This window comes from Malaclemys terrapin, chromosome 4 (assembly GCF_027887155.1).
Source record: "Malaclemys terrapin pileata isolate rMalTer1 chromosome 4, rMalTer1.hap1, whole genome shotgun sequence".
Taxonomy (NCBI): Eukaryota; Metazoa; Chordata; order Testudines; family Emydidae; genus Malaclemys; species Malaclemys terrapin.
The window spans coordinates 27,253,455-27,273,928 of record NC_071508.1 but is presented as its reverse complement, the minus strand read 5'-3'; the positions used below and the strand labels follow the sequence as shown (position 1 = coordinate 27,273,928).

General features: G+C 43.2%; 1 protein-coding gene across 6 annotated transcripts in view; it reads left to right on the top strand.

Annotated features, from left to right (window-relative positions):
* Nucleotides 1-20,474, top strand: part of PPP1R12B (protein phosphatase 1 regulatory subunit 12B) — a 158,097-nt gene that overhangs the window by 57,012 nt on the left and 80,611 nt on the right. For 3 of the 6 annotated variants that reach the window (XM_054025619.1, XM_054025617.1, XM_054025618.1), the window contains exons 10-14: nucleotides 4,450-4,647; nucleotides 5,502-5,584; nucleotides 7,467-7,592; nucleotides 12,188-12,370; nucleotides 13,002-13,187. In XM_054025619.1, the coding sequence (XP_053881594.1) occupies nucleotides 4,450-4,647; nucleotides 5,502-5,584; nucleotides 7,467-7,592; nucleotides 12,188-12,370; nucleotides 13,002-13,187 (776 nt within the window). The remainder of the gene's footprint in view (nucleotides 1-4,449; nucleotides 4,648-5,501; nucleotides 5,585-7,466; nucleotides 7,593-12,187; nucleotides 12,371-13,001; nucleotides 13,188-20,474) is intronic. The other 3 variants (XM_054025622.1, XM_054025620.1, XM_054025621.1) reach the window with 1 other exon arrangement.

Sequence of the window (20,474 nt, the reverse complement as noted above, 5' to 3'; positions counted from 1 at the left end):
TCTTAGGAGAGTTAGGGGCACTTTCATAGATCCTTTTCCACATTTGCTTCTAAAAGAAGGATCCCTCCCTGACTTGGACAGAGTCAGGTGAGTCCTCGTGTTGATCCTAAAGACTCAGCTCTGCTTAAACCTCCTGACCACGAGGGTAAGGTGTGAAGTAGAAAAGTCTTATCGGTATTGGCTCTGGCTGACAACTTGAAAGCCAAAGGATCGGCACCTGCCAGCACAGACTGGGAGCTCTAGGATAGACTCCTCTTCAACTGTACTGACTTGTTCCCAGAAGGATCCGCTGAGCACCATCAGTCCCAAACACTGGGATACCTCGTGTTCTGGGAGGGACTGAAACTTTTACCTCTTTTGAGGATATTTTCACCTTACCTTGTCCTCTGTTTCCTCTCCTTTCTGGTTCTCCTGAGGGACACCTCAACAACAGAAGAAGAAAGAAGAAACAACCCTTGAGGAGAAGGGACTAGTCCTCTATTCCATAGATGAATTGAAACATTCATCCACCAGTACGGCCAACAGAGCCAGAATTTACCTTCTCATTGGTTGATTCTGATGTCCAGACAAGCCATCGCTTCCATGTAGGGGGTTGGCTCAGACAGACAGCAGGAGATCTTGGACCCATCCTATGCCCAGACGTGACCACCTAGGGAACCGATGGTATCCACTGCATTGAGATTCCCCCCCCAACCAGTTGACACTTCATACTGGCCCTGTTGGGATCCATGGGATCCCTATGCTAGAGACACTCCAGATCTATGCGTGAATCCTGCCGGCCCTCTCCTCCTAGTCAATGCCAGCTGGCTCCATCAGAGCACGTGGAAGGAGGAAATGGAGCTGGATCAACCGGTTCTGACAGATGTCATCGTCTTTGCCTGATGAGGCAATTGCTCCATCCTCAGCATCCCTGCCTGAAAACCACAGGCAATACCAAGAACTCTTGCAGAGTGTGGCAATTGAACTCCAGATTCCACTCCAGGAGATCCATGATATGCAGTATAAGCTCATGGACATCTTGCAGCCCACTGGCCCCAGTCAGGTGGGCCTCCCAGTAAATGAGGCCATCATGGAACCAACCAGGGCGGTATGGCATACTTCTGCATCTTGCACCCCTACCCTGAAAAAGGCTGAGAATTGCTAACAACCAGGTCCTGTTAGCAAAGCACGATTTTACAAATTACTCCAAATTCTTGGAGTTTGAAGACACTCCATCAGTGGACAGGGTCCAATTCCAAGCCCTCACTGATGAAGGCAAACTGGTAGCTAAGATTTCTTTTCACTTTGCAATGGACACTGCTGATACCACATCTAGAGCTATTGCTACGGTGATACTTGAGGCATGAATCATGGCTTCACTGTTTGGGGTTCCTCAGGGAGGAATCCCATTGAGGACTTGCCCTTTGAGTCTAACCTCTGTAACGAAAAGGCGGATGAGTCACTGCGCTCATTAAGACTCCAGGATGACACCCCACTCCCTGGGCATTTATAGCCAGCATCAAAGAGGAAACACCACAAACAGATGTATAAACCAAGACATCTCCCTCAGCTGTTCTACTGCCAGCACCCTTACGAACTGCCGTGCAATGTCAGAAGGTGCAAAGCCCTAGGTAGGCAGCTCTTTCAATCACAGCCACTCAGCCCCATCCACCAACTAGAGGTTACTTTTGACAGGATGCTTGAGAACTACATACATTTATTTATGTCATCTCCAACTGCCCCACTAAACCTTTGGTTGCCCCCTCGCATTTTTCACTTACAATTGGAGGGCAATAACAGTGAATAAGTGTGGAATGGATACCATCCACTCTGGCTATGCCATCAAGTTTCTCTCCTTCCCCCTTGCAAACCCCTTTCCTGGCCCATCTCCAGGGACCACCCTCAAGAGGAAATCTTCTGTAAGGAGGTGGACTGTCCCCTCCAAGGAGGGGATATAGAGTAAGTGCCACCTCAGCATCTAGGAAAAGGGTTCTACTCCCTATATTTCAGTCTCCAAGAAAAAAGAAGGATGAAGACCCATTTTCGACCTACATCAGCTGGATATTTTTATTTGCAAATCATAATTCTGCATGTGCACATTGGCATTGATAATTCTCTTCCTGGAGAAGGGCATGTAGCTCACGGCTCTCAACGTGAAAGATGCTTTCTTTCATGTGGGCATTCATCTGCCCCACAGAAGGTTCCTCAGATTTCTGTTTGGACTGGCAACCTCACAATGGTGGTGGCCCAGATGAGTCAAAACAGCTATACCAACTTCCCATACCTGAATGAATGGCTCCTAATGGGCAGATCCAATCAGGAGGTTCAATCAGCCACCCTATCTTTTCTCCACCTTCGGACATCCTTGGGTATTTGTGTAAACAGAGAAAAGTCTACTTTGAGTCCCACAAAAACCTTAGACTTTGTAGAAGCAACCAAAGAACTGACTTCAGCAAGGGCCTATCTCCCTATGGACCAATTTCAGGCCATGAACAGCTTAATTCAAGTCACCCTCAGACCTCAAACTACAGTCAAGGTCTGTCTTTCTCTGCTAGCCCACATGCCCTTGTGTACTTGCATAACGCCATTCACCAGGCTTCACCTCTGTGTACAGGCTGGCTTTGGGCTGTTTATTCATCAGACAGAGACTAAATGAATATCAAAGTAACAATCTTTGCCAAGGTCACGGCTTTCCTGGTATGGTAGATGAACCTGGAGTAGATGCATGTTGGAGTTAGCATTCTTTGTGCACACCTGACGGGACCATAATCTGTATTCCACGACCCCCCCTCTTTCCCCTCTGCTTTGGATCATGACTAGATTCGCGATAGCGAAGGATCTGGAGAAGCAGTTGGTCCGCACCTCACCTTACACCCTTGGAGCTCTAGGATTCAGGCGCAGACCTACAGACACAACGTGCAAATTCTCTGGTCTCAGGCACAAGGAACATGGGCGTACCCATGTTTGGCATACAGATAGGGACCGTACATGTCAAAGAACTTCCAGTTACAGCTGAGTAACCTTCATATCTTGCATTCCTTTTGGTGGCCCTGTGCTTAACATCTCAGGTTCGTACACTGAAGTGCAGGTTGTTATATGCTAGGTTATTTTTTTTAGAGTGAGCTAATAGGTATGAGAGATGCAAGAGGTTTCATAGTTAGTCATGAATTGTTTTGTATGTGCCAGTCAGCCTAATTGCTTGCCCAGAGCAAATAAGATAGCACTCCCTATGGCATAAACTTAAATTTACTTAACCAGGCAAGTGATGAGGAAGAGAGCGCGAGCAACAATGAATAGTGCAGTTAACCCTTTCCCTGCTGCATGCATTGCAGCTACCTCAAGCCGATGAGTGCTTCCTATGCAAGTATGAAAATCCGAAATCTTAGTAGTTTGAGACTTTTGATTAATTGAAGTGGGTTAACACAGAGTAGGTGTACGTTTGTTTTATAGATAAACTCCTTGTGTACACACTCATCAGATTAACCGAAATCCCTTAATTAACACAACTTCGCTTACAACAACTGTCTCCTGCCTCTTGAGCTTTTTCTGTGTCTCACTACCATCAGACTAGATTTCTTGCTGGGAAATGTCAGTATAGTGGCCTCACTGTGTCTTGTAAGGTAAAATCTAATAGCTGTAAGGTCTCCATGAGGTACATGGGTTAAGGTAATCCGGTAGTGTTTAGCTTTTTTTTCTTTGGAGTGAAATCCATCCAAAACCACATTAAAAAAACATGAAGGTTGCAGTTAAGTACACAAGTCTCGAAATGCCAGAATTAAGGTCCCGTGTGCAAACTAACCGTCCCATTGTAAATATGCATTGCAATAGTGTTAAATGAGTGCGTACTACAAAGGTACAACAAGAAAAATACACATCTCTTCTATAGCCTTGCACATGAGTAGATGGAGGCAGATGTTTTGCAGGAGCCTCCCTCTTCTAGTACTGATTATTTTCATGGATCTCTCTAGCATACATAGAGAAATATGCCAGTACTACAATATGGTACATATCTGTAGCTGAAACAAAGTTGTGAAACAATTGTATATTTGAGGAAATAGTATGTGGTTGTATAGCTGAAGTCCATAATAAAACCAATACAGAGCAGCATGTACAGAATACATGGTTGCATGGTTTCTCATATGAAGTGTTCACTTGCACTCATGTGGGATGAGCTGCATAAGGCACTTGGGTCTTTGCCATTCTTGAGTAGTGCACCCTTCTTAAACACATGCTGACAAAACCTTTATATTACACCTTTTTATTCCCTCTCTATATCCTAATTAACCTTAACTTGCATTTACAGATTAGAATTGTGTGTGTGTGTGTATATGTGTCTAGCTATCGCTAGAGACTGCATTGAATCTCATGCTTTAAAGTGTAACCTACTTAGTAAAACTCTCTGGGAAGTTAATTGATATACTGTCTGCAGTACCCTAGCTTCCTACCCGCTGTTGTCTTCTCCCACCGCAGTTCACCAGTTTGCTCAACAAATCAGAGGAGCAAAAGGATGAATCTCCCTCATCTTGGAGGCTTGGTCTACGGAAAACTGGCAGCCACAATATGCTAAGTGAAGCTGCTTCCCGGGAGGCACTGAGAGAGAGAGGTTCCTCCATCTACCGCTCTTCATCAAGTCCCCGGATTTCTGCATTATTAGACAACAAGGAAAAGGTCTCCTTTCCCTCAAAACAGTTTGTAGAGAATCCCATCTGAGGGGTGCTTACCAAGCAGCGTCAATCAGCTTACCCATCTGTAAGGCCATCCCACTTTTGAGCGTCATCCCACTGGGTTTCAGTTACGGCCACTCGTTCGTAATCTCCATAATTTAATGCCCCTGTCATTCTTCTTGCAGCTTTTTTTCATGCTGCTTGAATCTGTGTTCAGATGCTTTAGTACATTTATACTTTTCTCCTGTTTTGAAAAGTACGCCATCTTACTTTCTATGTTGGTAGTTCATGCAAAATTGTTGGAATTCAGCCAAAGCATTCCTTTTACCCCTTCCTACCTAAATTGGAGCCTGCCTCGCAATCCCCCAGCAGTTTGGCATCCCACATACTTTAGTGGGGAATGTCTAATCCAGCCAGTGAGTGACCTGTGTTCACAGTAGGTATTGTGCTGCTCTGAATCTAAAGGCTTCCTCAGTGTGCTCTCCATCCATTCAGCTCTGCTGCCCATTTACACACGATCTATCTTAGTTTAGAAGCTGCCCTCAATTACTAGCCTCACCTTTACCATGCTAGTTGCCAGGGAAGCCAACTCCCTAAAAAGAACATATGGTAAATTCTAGAAAACAGATCTTTTGGGCTATTTCTTGAAATGGTTTCAGGCTGACTCCTCCATGCCAATTTTTAAACTTAGAGCAAAGGCCTTGAAAACTGGCAAATTTGGAAAAATTAAAAACTGACTCTCACTTCTAGAAGCAAGAATGGAAACACTAATTCAGAAGTGTTGATGAATTCCATTGAAGATGTAACTTCCATGTGGAATATACATTATCTTGAAATACGTTTTGTTTTTTCCTTCAGGATAAGGACAGCAAAAACTACTTTGCCCCCATAACCCCTAGAAGACTAAGCAGTACGGGTGACATAGAAGAAAAGGAAAACAGGTAGGACTTGGACTGAATTTAAGGCTCAGATTTTATTCTGGTGAAGATTCTGCTGGAATTTAATTCTTAGAAATGCCTTTCTGCTGTTTGTGTTCATGCTTCATAGTTTTCACTCATCACTCCCAAGCGCACAGGTGTTTGATATGGCTTGAAATCTGGCAACATTTTATGAAAAGTGAATTTAATGGGCCCTTCCCTCAGTAGGCGATAGTATCTGCTCCCTAAACTCTTAAATTATTGGCACACTTTCAGAATTTAAAATGTGAAATGCTGAAAACGATGATTATACACACATCTCTCCCCTCCATTGTGATACTATGCAGATGCCTTCTTGTCCTCTAAAATAAGTCTAAATTTGAGTTCTATCAGAGACCCCGGCTTATTGTACTGTAACTTGCTCAAACATCATCTCTTCCATCCCATTTGTTTTTGTCCACCAGTTGCTTCTTGATTGTAGCTTAAGTTTGTGAACTCTGGTGCAGGGACTCTTCTGTGTGTCTGTAAAGTGCCTAGCAGGATGGGGCCCCAAGTCTTGTTTGGTTACTCATTGCTGCTGCTGCAGTATAAAAATGGAAGCAGCATCTGTCTCATAACATGATTATTTGGGGAAATGCTGCCTCCAGTGGGTTCCTTGCAATGTGATCTAAGGGGAGTAAGATTTGAGCTTGGCTTGATTTGTAGAGCCAGCACAAACTATAATTGTTGTGAAGCAGTTACACCAAATAGGCTCTGAGAAACAATTTCACAGCAATTATAGATTCTGTACTGTTCTTGTTACATCCTGCCTGCCGTGCTCTAGCTTCAGTCTCAAACTGCCACCATTATTTGGATCTTAGCAGACAATTTGTATTTGAAATTACAGGAGGGATGACTGATAAAGCTGAGTGTATTTGAACAGTGCCTCAGACTGTGCTGTACTCAGCTGATTGCTGCTAAGTGTCCCTTGCTCTGTAGGATGAAGAAGGATCAGGCTATATTAGCAGATGGTATTCACAGTATACTGTGTGACACAATTTTTCCAGTACTTTTCTTTTAACACCAGCCAAATCAGTGCTTCATGGAATGCTCTAGAGGCTTGAAGTAAAACAGCACGAATAGCTTGAAATCAAAATTGAAAAATAATTGGGAGCTCTGAAGCATATTAGCTCATGCTACAAATAGGTTCTGAGTCCTATAGCTGGCGAGAGGCAATTGCCAGAGAACAACACACAAGATACTTCCAGCATGGGAGTGAGGGACTTGAGCTCAGATTCTTAGATCCCATTCCCCTGCTCCTTCACACGTTAACACTCGTAGGGGCATTCATTTGTTTCTGAATCATGGCACATAGTTCTAGTTGTTGCTAAATGTTTATACATGCTGCTTCTGGCTCCTAAGTCAATAGCCTAAGACTTAACATATTGGCTCAGGCCATTGATCCATGGCCTGGGTATCCTGTCTCTGGCAGTGACCAGTCCTTGATGTCTCAGAAGGTAAAAGGAGAGAGGCAGGGAGAGCAAGATCTTTCTAGGTCTAATGTATGAAGTGATTTTCTATAAACAGTCTGAATTTGGATCAAGTGCTTGTGGTCAGAGACCTTGTGTTAATGTGTGTGCAAAACACTATGCATTCTTGTGACATTAAATAAGTAATAAATACTTGGGAATTACTAGAGCTAATTTTAAGGGAAATAGTTAATCAAAATGTCCCCGTTATCCCTGTGGTGAATCAGGACTGTAGCTGGAAAAGGGTTTGTATTGCCTGAATGTGGAGGGCTCTTTGCTCTTGCCACTGGATGTTGAGACTCCAGCACTTAACTTCGTGCTCAGCAGTGTGATAAACCACGACAACATGGCTCCAGAGTCTTTTTAAACTGCCGAAGTGCTCTCTTCTGCCTCAACAGAGAATCTGCTGTTAACCTGGTGAGGAGTGGCTCCTACACCCGGCAGCCGTGGAGGGATGAACCAAAGGGAAACGAAGCCCCCCAGACTGGTGCACCTTCCACCTATGTATCTACCTACCTGAAAAGGTACCACCTGTAACAGTTAAAATCAGTTTTGCTCAGTAAGCAACTTAAGTTCTTAACATGCCATCCAGACTTTTGAGTGGTTGCTTTCTTTCTAATTGCTGCATTAGTGTGGCTGGCCTTGGTGTCCTCATTGCTTTCCTGCACCCAGCAGCAAACATCCAGGCCTGCTTAGCTTTTTCATTATAAACCCTGTCGTCTGCAACTTAGATTTTCATGGATTTTAACACATTGGGCTAAACTTTAAAAATTGTTTTCGCATAATTCAGATGCAAACTTTTTCAACAAATTATATTGGTGTAATTGTGTTAGATCGCTAAAAACAAAATTCCTCTTACTGCACCCTTGGCTTAACGGAATTGTAAAATGCAGTCTTGTGGGGGACCTAAACAGGTCTGGGAGTCCATTTCTAATGGTGTTGCACGTTACTGCACAACTTTGGATAACAAACTATCCAAAAATAACTTGGAGCATTCCTGTTTCTCTTCTCTCCTGTCTGTGCTGCTTCTCTTAAGTCCAACGCCAGCAGCTGGAGCAGAAAATGAGTGCTCCAGAGTTCATGAGCATTAACAGCCAGACTTGTGAGGAATGTGACTGGTATCCAAAATCAGCCCACATAGTCCATTTCTTCTGGCAGCAGGAAAATAGCTTTTGTGCAGGTGCATGTGCCACTCTACATAGGCAACTGCTGCTTGCTGATGGGATGGGAAGGCAGAGTCAGGAAAGAAATTTGCTCTGCATACAGCTTTTCCCAGTTGGCCCTGTCCATTATCAGTTTGGAAGGGAGAGGTTCACCTGGTATTGACTGCTCCTGGACTGAATGGACCAATGGCCATTATGACAACCGTTATATTCTAGACTTCTCTCATCTCAATTGAGAGAGGGAGGAAACTTGCTCCTAGTGAAGGGGGATGGTGAAATTTTCACCCCTGAACTTGCCTTGTGAAATGACAGGCTCACTCACAAGTGTGTTGCTTAAAACTTGAGTGTGTAAAACCATCACAGATCATTAGTGCAAGGGAAGTAAAGTTTACAATTTTAGATGACAGGTTTCTTTTTAGATGAGGCTTTTTCCAAGTGCTAGACCCTCAAACTGAATAATTTGTCCTTAATGTGGCGTAACTCTGAATATATGGGGTGAGGGAGATTCTTGTGAATGTTACCATATTCCTTGTGTTCTAGTGTTTAGGGGATGATAGCAAAACTCAGCCTTTTCATAGGATATGGCTATCTAGCTGCTGAGTAAATGGAGTTATTCATACACAAGGGGAAGCAGCTGGATATTTTCAAAGCAGGAGACCTTTCTTGTGAGGCAGTGTTCCATTCCAATGAATTTACATCTATCCTGGGATCTGATGCCACCAGCCAACGGTGTGTGCTTCTCTCTCATTTGACAGTCAGACAGGTGGCAGCTGGTTGCAAGACTTTCACCTCTGCTGCCAGATTGTCTTAGACATAACATAGATGTTGTCACTTTAGCTGACGTGGTTCAGGTCAGTAATGTTACTGAACAACCTCAATTCTGCTGGGATTTTAAAACTTTCTTCCTTTGTGACTCAGCTAATCCAAAAATCAGATTTACAAGGAATATTTACCCAACCCGCCCCATGGTGCCATGATTAAACTCGGAGGCACTAGCTGAAGCCTTGGCTGGCACAGACCACTTTTGGAATTGCACACAGTCAAGTTATTTCCTATGAAAGGCCTCATTTAAGCATTCATCTGAAGGGAGAATATCTTTACATAATAGGAAGAATGTGCAGCTATATGTGGCTACAAAAACCAAGGTGATAACTTGTGCATCTTATGCACTAAGAGTGAACTTGTGATCCGTTTGTATAGTAGTTTCAAATACCCCTCCATTGTAAAGTGCAGAGAAACAAATAAATGCTAATATAGATCATGTATGAAATGTTAAAGACTTACAGGTTGTGAAAGACTCTAGTCCCATACACCAGCGTGTAGCATGAGGAAAGGAATCTGATTGTCCTTCACGTAAGGTAACATTTTGTCACTAGAAACTTGACTTCCTGGTACTACAAAGTCACTAAATAGATCTGTAAAATCAATTCCCTCTATCTTAGGATGGGCCTTTAAAATGGACCTGCCATACTTTAATGTAGTTAAGGGAAAAAATCTCCGCAATTTTTCAGTGTGGCTTAATGAGGAATACAAGGCTGCTCCATGTTGAGACCTTAGTTTTCTTCTTAATCTCTGCATTTCCCACACATGTTGCTTTAATTGATCTCAAACACATTCATTTAAACTGTATAAATGCTCCTCTATGTTTGCAAATGGACCCCTAGTGGACACCAGCTATCAGTGACAGATCCCCCTGCATCAGTGCTGAAAAGGGCTTTCCTGCTAGTGAGGAGGGGACAGCTGTTTTCATTATTATTGCAGAAGGTGTTCTTTAGACTTGGCAAATGACAAGAATATTTCTCAGTGATGCTGAAAGTGTCATTCCCTCTCCCCATCTGCCCCCCAAACTCCCTCCTGTGTGCACACAACAGTGGTGAAACAATTCTCAGCGCCCCTTGCTGACAACCAACCATAACACTTCCATTTCTGAGTATAGACTGGCCTTAAAGGTCTAGTTTAGGTCACTTGCTGATGCTAAAACATGCAAGAATTGACATCGCAAATCAAACAAGTCTAGGATCCTTTGACAGCAACTTGATACTTCAGAGGAAGATGCCAGATACTCCAAAATGGACTGACCTGCTCATATGATCAGCTTCTTCCTACGCCTCCCTAGGCTCTCATACTTAGGACAAAAATATAGAAGGGCTATGCCCCATGTAATATAATTGAAAATGTTTTCATTATGCATGAGACACAAGGTGGGTGAGGTAATATCTTTTATTGGACCAACTTCAGTTGGTGAGAGACAAGCTTTCAGTAAATCCAGTGTCTTTATTATGACTGTGATTTTTAGTGTCTAGCAAAGTTATGAGTTTAAGCTCCCAGGCTTGGCTTTTGAACGTGTTGTACAGGTTTGATCAGTTTTAAATATGTTGCTGTGAGTTTAATTGAATGTCCCCTTGTTCTTGTATTGAGGGTGAATAGAAGTGCCCCAACACCTCTGTCTATACCATTCTTTACTTTAGAGAAGGAATGAGAGATCTACACAGTCCTGATCATTTCAGTCTATTGTTGCATGAAAGGCTTCCCATTAATCACTTTCATTGCCCAGTCTCTGGACTGCTATTCCAGATGTGAACATGGTATTCCATGTACAGTTGAAAAACCAGGTCAGTTTCAGGTTTCATCTCAAATTGTCTGACATCGTCTTGCATAAAATGAAGGGGAAGGGTCAAATTTATTACAGGCAAAGCAAGTAGTGTCTCCTGTTTAAAGTTGACCACCACTTCCCTATATTATACATACCCTATTTTCAGTTGTGTATAACTTTGGTTAACATTTAGCATTTGGGCTGAAATTTTGCATGTAAGGTGTCTGCCTTCTGGCTGCCTTTTTTTTTTTTTTTTTCTTTTAACTTTCAGTTGTTTCTGAGCATGAGACTAGAGAAGTATGTTTTGTCCATGTTAGAAAAAATGTAGTTTCGTTAAGAAGTGTTAGTATCCCCGTGCTTTGCAGCATGGACTCAGATGGGCCTTTGTGTTGGGGATGTGCCTCTTGCTGTTCCTGAGAAAATCTACCCAAGTTAGAAGTCTTTGGAAAAATCTCATGTTGTACATGCTCAGTAGATGTCAGCAGCTATGTAGTCCTGGGCTGGAGCATGCTCAGTAGTTTTATGAGGATGATACACGTGCAATTCAGCCACATGAGCTGGGAGGGACTCAGTGAGGATGGAATCTTCAGAGATTTTAGCTGCAAAGTTCCATGTCTCTACTGCTCATGTGCAAATTGACCTTTTTCAGAAGCTTGTAACTTAACCAAATTTGGGTGGATTTTCTTGAACAGCAAAAGGAACATCCCTGACATAGTCTACCTCCCTGTCAAATGTCAAGTCCCTGCTTCAAACACGGAGGTGCTAGAGTTTCTCAGTGAAATAGCTGTAAGAATTTAACATGGCAAAACATAATTCCCTAGCATTATTCTTGCATATGGTTGAACCATTTTGGCTGAAATGTTCCAAAAATATCTAGTCTGAGGCAGACAACCTGCATGGAAAATTTTAGCCCAAACAGTTAAAAAGTTTGGCAGACTTATAAACAACTGGAAACAGGGTCAGGCAACATCTGCCTATGTCTATATATACGTTCCTTGGGTTAAGTGATTTGATCCTCTATTATTGTCTCCACCTTTCCCCAGTGCTTGAGAACACTACTGGTGGTGCCAGTGGTGCTGCTACAGGTGGAAGCAGGATTTTCCTTGTTTTTGTCAGTTCTCTAAACTTCCCTGATTCACTTCCATCCCATTATTCTCTCCCCATGACTTACAGAGCAGGGCCATCGTTGCATCATTGATATATGTCCAGAGTGTTCTCTTCGATGACCTCTTCTTGGTCTAATGTCTCTTGCATTCATTTTGCTGAGATTTAAATATTCCCCCTCCAGTTCACCTAAGGGCCTGTGATGGTCAGCAACTGGTTAACCATGTGCTGAAGGGAGTGATCTTGTGATGTTTTACAGTGCTTCATTTGGTAGAAGTAGTGACCTCAACAGTCCCTACATTTCAGCCAATCGTAATACATCTGCTACCTCACCCACTACCATTGGTTCATCTACCTCATTGGGCACCCAGTGGCAACCTGCCTCTTCCTGTCCTACATCTCTTAGTGCGAACACTACTGCATCAATCCGCCAGCATACCAGGTAAGGGCTCTGGGCTCCATTCAGAGAACACGGTAGAATGCTCATGTCCCTAACTGACATACACAGTTCTGGGGGTGGAGGTTCTGAATTCTAAACTGGTTGGAAATCAGTTCCATTATATAGTGAGCTCCTGAACAGTGGGTGCTGATGAGGCATTTCAGTTGAAAAAGTGCATATATTGTGTTCAGACTGTTTTAACAATGCATACCGTTAAGACTGCATACACAGCCTTAGCTTTGTCACTTCCTGACTTGTGATTAACTATGCACCCTTATTTTTCTAGGTAGCTCTTCGTTACAGCATGTGTAATTTCTAGTGCCACTGAGGTTTTATTTTTGAATTGCAGGAGCTTTGAGACCATCCCTCCTTCTGCTTATTGACCAATTAAATTCCCTCAGATTTTCCAGTCACTTCTACAACAATCAGCAGTGATGTCAGGAATAATTCCTCCTACTGCTTATTCTTCTAGACATCCTTAAAAATGCCTTCTTATGACATTCCATCATACCATTGTATTCATAGAATTGGGGAAAACTTCTTCCTAGCTTCTAATGTTTCCTTAAAGGTATTGGGGTCTCTAAGCCAATTGAGTTCACTTGCTTTGTATCCCATTATGTCTTGTATCTTTCAGAGCCACATACCGGCAACAAACTGACTCTACCATAGAGAAAAATACAGAGAACATCTCTGCTAGCACTCCACTAGGTGTAATCACAAATCGCACTTTACTCAACACTGCCAATGGTGTTACATCTGCCAACGCCACATCAACTACTGGAACGGACTCCTCAAATGGAGAAGTCAGGGAGCGAAGAAGGTTAGTGATCAGAATGATGGTGAACTTCATCTGTGGTGTGTGCAGATAAGAACTGATAGAATCATTCTTTCTGGGTGGTGCTTGGTGTTAGTTAGAAGATTTGAGTGTCTTAGGCCTTTCTGCAAAGACAAACACTGATGCCAATTGCAGTGGTGGTGTGTGGTGTGGACACACCTCTACAGTGAACTGTGGTCTAAGACATGTTCGTTCCACAAAACAAACAGCCATAACAACCTACAGCTACAATCACAACAATCTAGACCTGGGTGTGGGAGGAAAAGGAAAGGGAATAACTAAGCAGAAGCTGAATTCTGGTATGGTTGCTAGACAGTCAGTTATGCTCTAGGAGGAGCAGCATTTTAAAAAAACTGCTGCAAGCATGAGGCTGCTGTTGCCGTTTTCTTTTTCATGTGGAATTATTTTAAGATGGGCAGGAAATAAGGCTGGGGTAGCCAGTTTCAGATGCAAGGTAAGATTTTCTTTAAAAAGGGAAGTGCAGAACATCAAATGAACACCATTCCTTCATGCAAACAGGTGAAATGTGCCAGGACAGTCTTACAGTGGCATCAGAGTCCAGTAAATTTTAATAAAAAAGGCACAATGCTGATTTGCATATTTCTAATTAGCAGCCTGGTTTTGACAAGTTACTGTCAATGGGAGAAGAATGTTTAAAGCAACTAGACTCTTGTAAGCTAAAGCTAACTCTTTCCCCTCAATTCCCAGCCCTACTGAGTGGGGAGCTCTGTGCTTGGTTCAAAAATGAGGGAAGGGAAAGGATTATAATGGAAATTGTTAGATTGTTTACTACAGCCAAAGTCTGTATCACTAGAGCCCTGCAAATCTGTGGATATCTGCTTCATATCCCCGGACCATTTTTGCGGATAGTGGATCGGATGCAGATACAGCCGCGCAAGGCTCTACTTACCAGCGGCGCCTGGCCCGCAGCATCCCAGTTAGGGCAGCCTGGGAGGTGCAGTGCGCTTGGTGACAGCGGCAGCAGCAGCCAGTGGCTGGGGCTGGGTGGCAGATTGGAGTCGGGGCTCGCCGTTTTACTTCCTGTCCAGCAACTCGGGCCCCTCGGGCAGCACCAGTGTCCCCACCATGGTCCGCCCAGCAGCACTGACCGTGCTCCTGGGCCCGCACCCGGCCACGGGGATTGGAGCGGGCGGGGCCCTGGCACCCCTTCGCCCCACTTTGATGAAACACCACTGCTGCTGCTGTCACTCGCGAGTCCCCGGGAAGAGCACGTGATGCCCCTCCATTTCCCAAAACAAACAGAAAAGAACTATAAGCTCTCCTTGTCTATTCTCAACCTTCTCACATGTGAATCTCAGTCTAATTTACCGGTGCTTGGGAGTGTGATCTCTAGCAAACCAGCAAACTGTGTGTAAATCCTGTCTTTGTGGCCAGTGTGTTGGTTCCTCATGCCACCCAGGACTTAGTTACCTAGTCACCCCTTACCTCAGTGAAAGACCCCGACTTGGTTGTGCTTAACTGGTGGTCCGCTTCCTGGTAATACTGGTCTGCTAGTCATTCAGACAATCTCTTCTGGGCTCTGCCAACCCTTACTTTGCCTTATAAGTAACAAAAGGTATACCTCAGCCCCTGGGCCCCTCTGAAAACATCCCTGGCAGCGTTCAGCCCACCACTGGACACTCACAGAAATGGATATGTTTGCTGTCCCCAACGGGAACAGTATGTACATAAGCTTCTTTCATTCAGCTAAGCATTGAAACATATTTATAATAAAAACACAAATATGTTTATTAATCAAGAACAGAGATTCAAATGAATAGCGAGGAAGAATATTGGAAACAGAATGGTTACCCACATAAAACAAAATGTAAAATGCCATTCTAGGTCTACACTTATTGATGGTTACCTTTCTTCTTTTATAAAGTAGATTTTCTCCCAAGGATTCAGTTTTTGACAGAGCTGCTAGTTTTCAGTCAAAACCATGATCCAAGTTTTCATGAGTATATGCCACACCCTTCAAGGAATTTCCTCAGTAAATGAATACTAAAATGTTTTTTTTTTTTTTTCATCTCCTCATATTACCCAAAACTCATTGTTTTGACCCTCAGAGTCAGGATGAACCTCCCCATCCTGCCATGGTTCCCTTCCTGATGTGCTGACTCCAAGGTGCATTCACATCTTCGTGTTGACTTGAAATGCAGATGTAACTCCCTGTTTTGTTTGGCTTACAATGTTTAATCTACATATGAATCTAGGTAGACAAATGAACATACATCCCTTTATATGGCAAAAGCAGTTTTTCACCCCTGCTGGGGAATAACAGATGGATTAAAAACTATAAGGACATAGTTTCAGTATATAGTCATAACTTAAAATATAATCCGTATTTACAACAGTATTAATGACCAGCATGATCCTGGCTTTCGTTTAAGATCTCACATGATACTCTTTATAAATGGATATTATGATAGCAAAGTGTTTAGGTATAGCGAGTTTCAGGTACTGTGATAGAACAGTGGTACTGTGATAGAACAGTGAACACTTTGCCAGCTAGCATTGAGGGATTCTTAAGGTCACCTGTTATCACTAGGCTTCAGAGTTAATACCATGTTTTGATGAAAGAAGACCGTGGCCCTTCTTTCAGATACTGTAGACTATCTAAGACCGTATCCCATCAGTTCATATTTAGATGTTTCTTTGCAACAATAAGGGCTGAAGCTTATGTTTGGGGAGAAAATGAGAACTTGCAGTTTGTAAAATCTGAATCTGTCTCAGTGGCCAGACTGATCCGTTGGGTGAGCTGGATCCTGCGCTCAGGTGGGAGTTAGGCACCAACTGGCCAGACCAAGTTAAATGTATTATCCAAATGGAAACTTAACCATAGTCAATTACAGCTATGCAGCCTTCAAGTTCTTCCCCTTAGCTTGCATAGATGCTTTGTAATGCTGTCATTGCCGTGAATACTCCATTGTGGGATATTGTGGAGACTGGTCAAAGTGCACTGTGCTGATTTGACAGTATTGCAGTGCCGTTGGGGAGAGAAATCTGCCAAGATATCTGAGTGATTGGAATTAGACAGGCAAGGCTAAAAAGTTAATTGTATTGCAAAACCAGTTCACGCACATGATATCGGGTCCTTTTAGGTGCCTTGCATTTTTATTAGTGAGCCATCTTTTAAATCTGTTCTCTATAAAGAAGAGAAACCCCCAAATCCTTGCCCCATCTCCACTCGCTGTATAATCAGATGCAGTATTTTCATTCATGCTTTGCACCAGTGGGTTCAAGCTGCCTCATTGGTTAGCATGGAGTCTCGTGACAGCAGGGATACCGGAACGGTGACTGCTTGCAGGTTTTGAACTAGGGTTTGGAAATGGCAGAAGTCAGTGGGGTCACCTCAGTGGAAAAGCACTGCTTGGCAAAGAAACCGGTTTGTTAAAAACAGAAAATGGCAAACAGTTGTCAGGGAAGTGTTGTATAGATTTCAGCTCCCAATGGCAGCTGTTTCTGCACCTTGAAGTCTTTAAACCATGATTTGAGGACTTCAGTGTCTCAGACACAGGTTTGATTCAGGAGTGGGTGGGTGAGATTCTGTGGCCTGCATTGTGCAGGAGGTCAGACTAGATGATCATAATGGTCCCTTCTGACCTTAAAGTCTGTGATTCTATGAATAGCATTCTGGTCTGGTACAGTGTTTCCAAAGCTCCAAGTTCCTCTTAGCAACAATAACATGTAAACAGGCCCACCGGATAATATTAGAACAGTGAGATGCCTCCATAACATTCGGCCTTAGACTGTCTGAAGCCAAAAGATTAAAGTGAAACACTTTGTTAGGTTTAGGAGAAATGACTAGAAAAGCGGTCTGGGATGCGCTTCTGTCTCCACTGCAGGCGGCACACTTCTCTGTCTTAAATGTTGGCTTGCTCTGCTGTCTCTCGCTGTGTCTTTGCCACTTTGTTCTTCTGGCTACCAAAATATTGTGATTGGCAAATGCTGCATAATCACTTAAGCATCACATCTTAAGCACCTGCATCTTTCCTTTAAAAGCTCACAAATCCATGTGGGGATTATCCTATGCAGTTGGAATATGCCGTACCAAACTGCTGCCCGTGTCCTGTAAGAGAGCTGATTTTAGATACTTGTATATAATGTACAGCTGTATGTTAGTGTCCCCTTAATTCTGCTGCTGCATTCTGTTGCTGAGCCTGCTAGCTGGAAAGATGTTCTGCCTCCTGTGCAGCTCGAGTATTTTTGCCAGCTGATTTTTCATGGAATTAGAGAAATTGGAGATGGAGAACACTGTTAGGCTGTCTAGATTATTTCCTGCCAATGCAGGATTGCTCCCTATTGTAAAATCTTTGTCCAGGCTAGGCCAAACTGTGTAAATAAAATTCTCAGAAAGGCATGGATTACAGGCTTATGGAAGCAGTATATAAAAATCTCACATGCAAGTCCTTCCCCTCCATATGCAAGGCTAATTGATCAGCCTTCCTGGGTTTGTGCTCTGCCATGGATGGTAAGGGCTCCCATAGCTTTTCTAATTGGAACTGCAGGCACGCTATTGGTCAGGTGATTGTTTTTCTGAGGTGCAATGATGACCCTTACTGCCTGTGAAAGATCTTTACACAGCTGAGAGGCTGTCCCTTCTGCTGCTGTCACAATGATTTCTCTCAACTGTTACCAGCTATTTGATCGCTTTTTCCCAAGGAACTGTGTCCGCCCCTTCACTGCAGTGCTCGCTACCCCTCACAGCCTTACCTTGCATTGAGCATCACGAGTGGTGGCCATGTTCTCCTCATCCCCCACCAGTCTGAATGCAGCTCACTTGTTCTGAGTCCAGTTACTAATGTCCCTTGTAGATGGATATGACTTTCAGGAAGATCTTGGCAGTCCTGACTCGCTGTTCGATTTGTCTGGTATTGCTGTGAGATGTCCGGTCCCAGAACAAGCATCGCAGGGGTCTGGACTTCTCTGAAGCCTTCCATCAAGCAGGGCTGATTCAGATGAGGTTGCTAAACCTTCGGCTATAAGGGGCCACACCCTCCAGGGACTGGCTGAAAAGTTTGTGTGGAGTGGACCACTTGTTTTGAAGTGCCATGTGCTGAGAGATATGAGCTTCCCCTAGGATTTTTTGAAAGGATTGGGGGGCAAGTCCCTTGTCTACAGTACAAAAAAGTCTTGCTGGCATAGCTATGCTGGCAAACCCACCTGGTATGACATAGCTAATGCCAGCATAAAAGTGGTTCTGCTGGCATAGCTTGCACATAGGGCTTCTGATTTTCAGCTCTAACTGATGAACACTAATAAAACACCCTGATTCAATAATAATATTAATGAAATGGGTGGAACTGGTTACTTGTATCTAAGGCCTTGTCTACATGGAGCATAATGTGGGTTATGGTGGTATGATTTCTAAAGCATGTTAATGGGTTGAATGTTAATTGGTCCATGTAGATCCTCCTGGTGTGTGCTGAAGGTTCCCTAGTGTGCTTTAACATAGTGCTGATTAAAACAGTGCTACATTAAAGGGCTCTAGGGAACATTACAAAGATGACTCATTACAGTACATACTATTATAACGGGTGCATATAATACGCCATTACTCAGTACAGTATATACAGAGGGCCTCACCCCCCCCAATTTTGAACAGCTTCATAAAACTCAAATTGCTGAAAATAACCCCCCAAAATGAATTTACTAAACCCCCCAAAACCAGAAGCCCTACTTATGCAGTTCCCCAAGAAAGACAAGCCATACCAGCAAAAGCACTTCAGTGCTGATGTAAGTGCATCTGCACTAAAACTTATACAAGCACAGCTGTATAAGACACGAAAAGTCATTCTTCCGCTCTACTCTGCGCTGGTTAGGCCTCAACTGGAGTATTGTGTCCAGTTCTGGGCACCGCATTTCAGGAAAGATGTGGAGAAATTGGAGAGGGTCCAGAGAAGAGCAACACGAATGATTAAAGGTCTTGAGAACATGACCTATGAAGGAAGGCTGAAAGAATTGGGTTTGTTTAGTTTGGAAAAGAGAAGACTGAAAGGGGACATGATAGCATTTTTCAGGTATCTAAAAGGGTGTCATTAGGAGGAGGGAGAAAACTTGTTCACCTTAGCCTCTAAGGATAAAACAAGAAGCAATGGGCTTAAACTGCAGCAAGGGAGGTTTAGGTTGGACATTAGGAAAAAGTTCCTAACTGTCAGGGTGGTTAAACACTGGAATAAACTGCCTAGGAAGGTTGTGGAATCTCCATCTCTGGAGGTATTTAAGAGTAGGTTAGATAAATGTCTATCAGGGATGGTCTAGACAGTATTTGGTCCTGTCATGAGCGCAGGGGACTGGACTTGGTGACCTCTCGAGGTCCCTTCCAGTCCTAGAATCTATGAATCTATGCTGATTACACCTGACTTTCTTTTTAACTGGCATAGCTCTTCTGGTATGAGTTATAAGCGTAGACCAGGCCTTTGAGCTCCTGGTGGCGATAGTAGTTTAAAGGGACGTTTCTGAAGTTGAAATCTAATCAGTTTATGCAAGAATTAGGAGTCGTTTAGTTTACTGCTTCTGTCCCTCCCTAGTTCCTCTGCCAGTTGGTGTTAGTTTTATAATCAGTTTCCTATTTTGTAACATAACTTTCTTTCCAGTGTTCCCCTATGAAAGACCCATCGAAATGGGGGAAGGTGCTTAGTGCACAGAGCAAGCTGTTGGTGTACAATCAGTTTCAGACAAATGGTAAATGGTTGGTTTCCCTTATTTTTTGAATAAGCGCTGCAATGTTTCAGGGATCCATTTGCTAATTAAGGCAGCATGTAGATAGCTAAGTAAGTTCTGTAATCTATATTAATAACTTAACCCATGCCCTCCTTCGTCAGTGCTCTTGGAAGAGCAGATTTTGGCAAGACCATTGTACCTCGTGATTCTTGTTTTGTCCAGAGTCAGAACACAATGACCTAACAAAGTGTGGGTTCCTAGTATGGCTGTTAACCCTTCGTGTTGTTTTCTAGAGCCGCCTGCAAAACAGCATGGGAATCTGGTCTCCAGAGGGTTAGACCAGAAAAATAAATTTTTTCAAGTGATAGTTTAGAATGTCAATCCAGAATAGACACTAGAACAAACCACGAGTGTCTCCACACTAACATTGGAGTGCCTTTCTGATATCAGGTGTTTCAGATGTTAAGAACTTTGGTTCAATTCAGTATTTAAGTTTTGTGTATGTGTTAATTTGATCATTTCCATGGATTGCAAGTTTGAACACAAATGGTCTCCACACTATGGACTTTCACTTCGTAAAGTCTCACTACTTAATCTAAAGCGGGG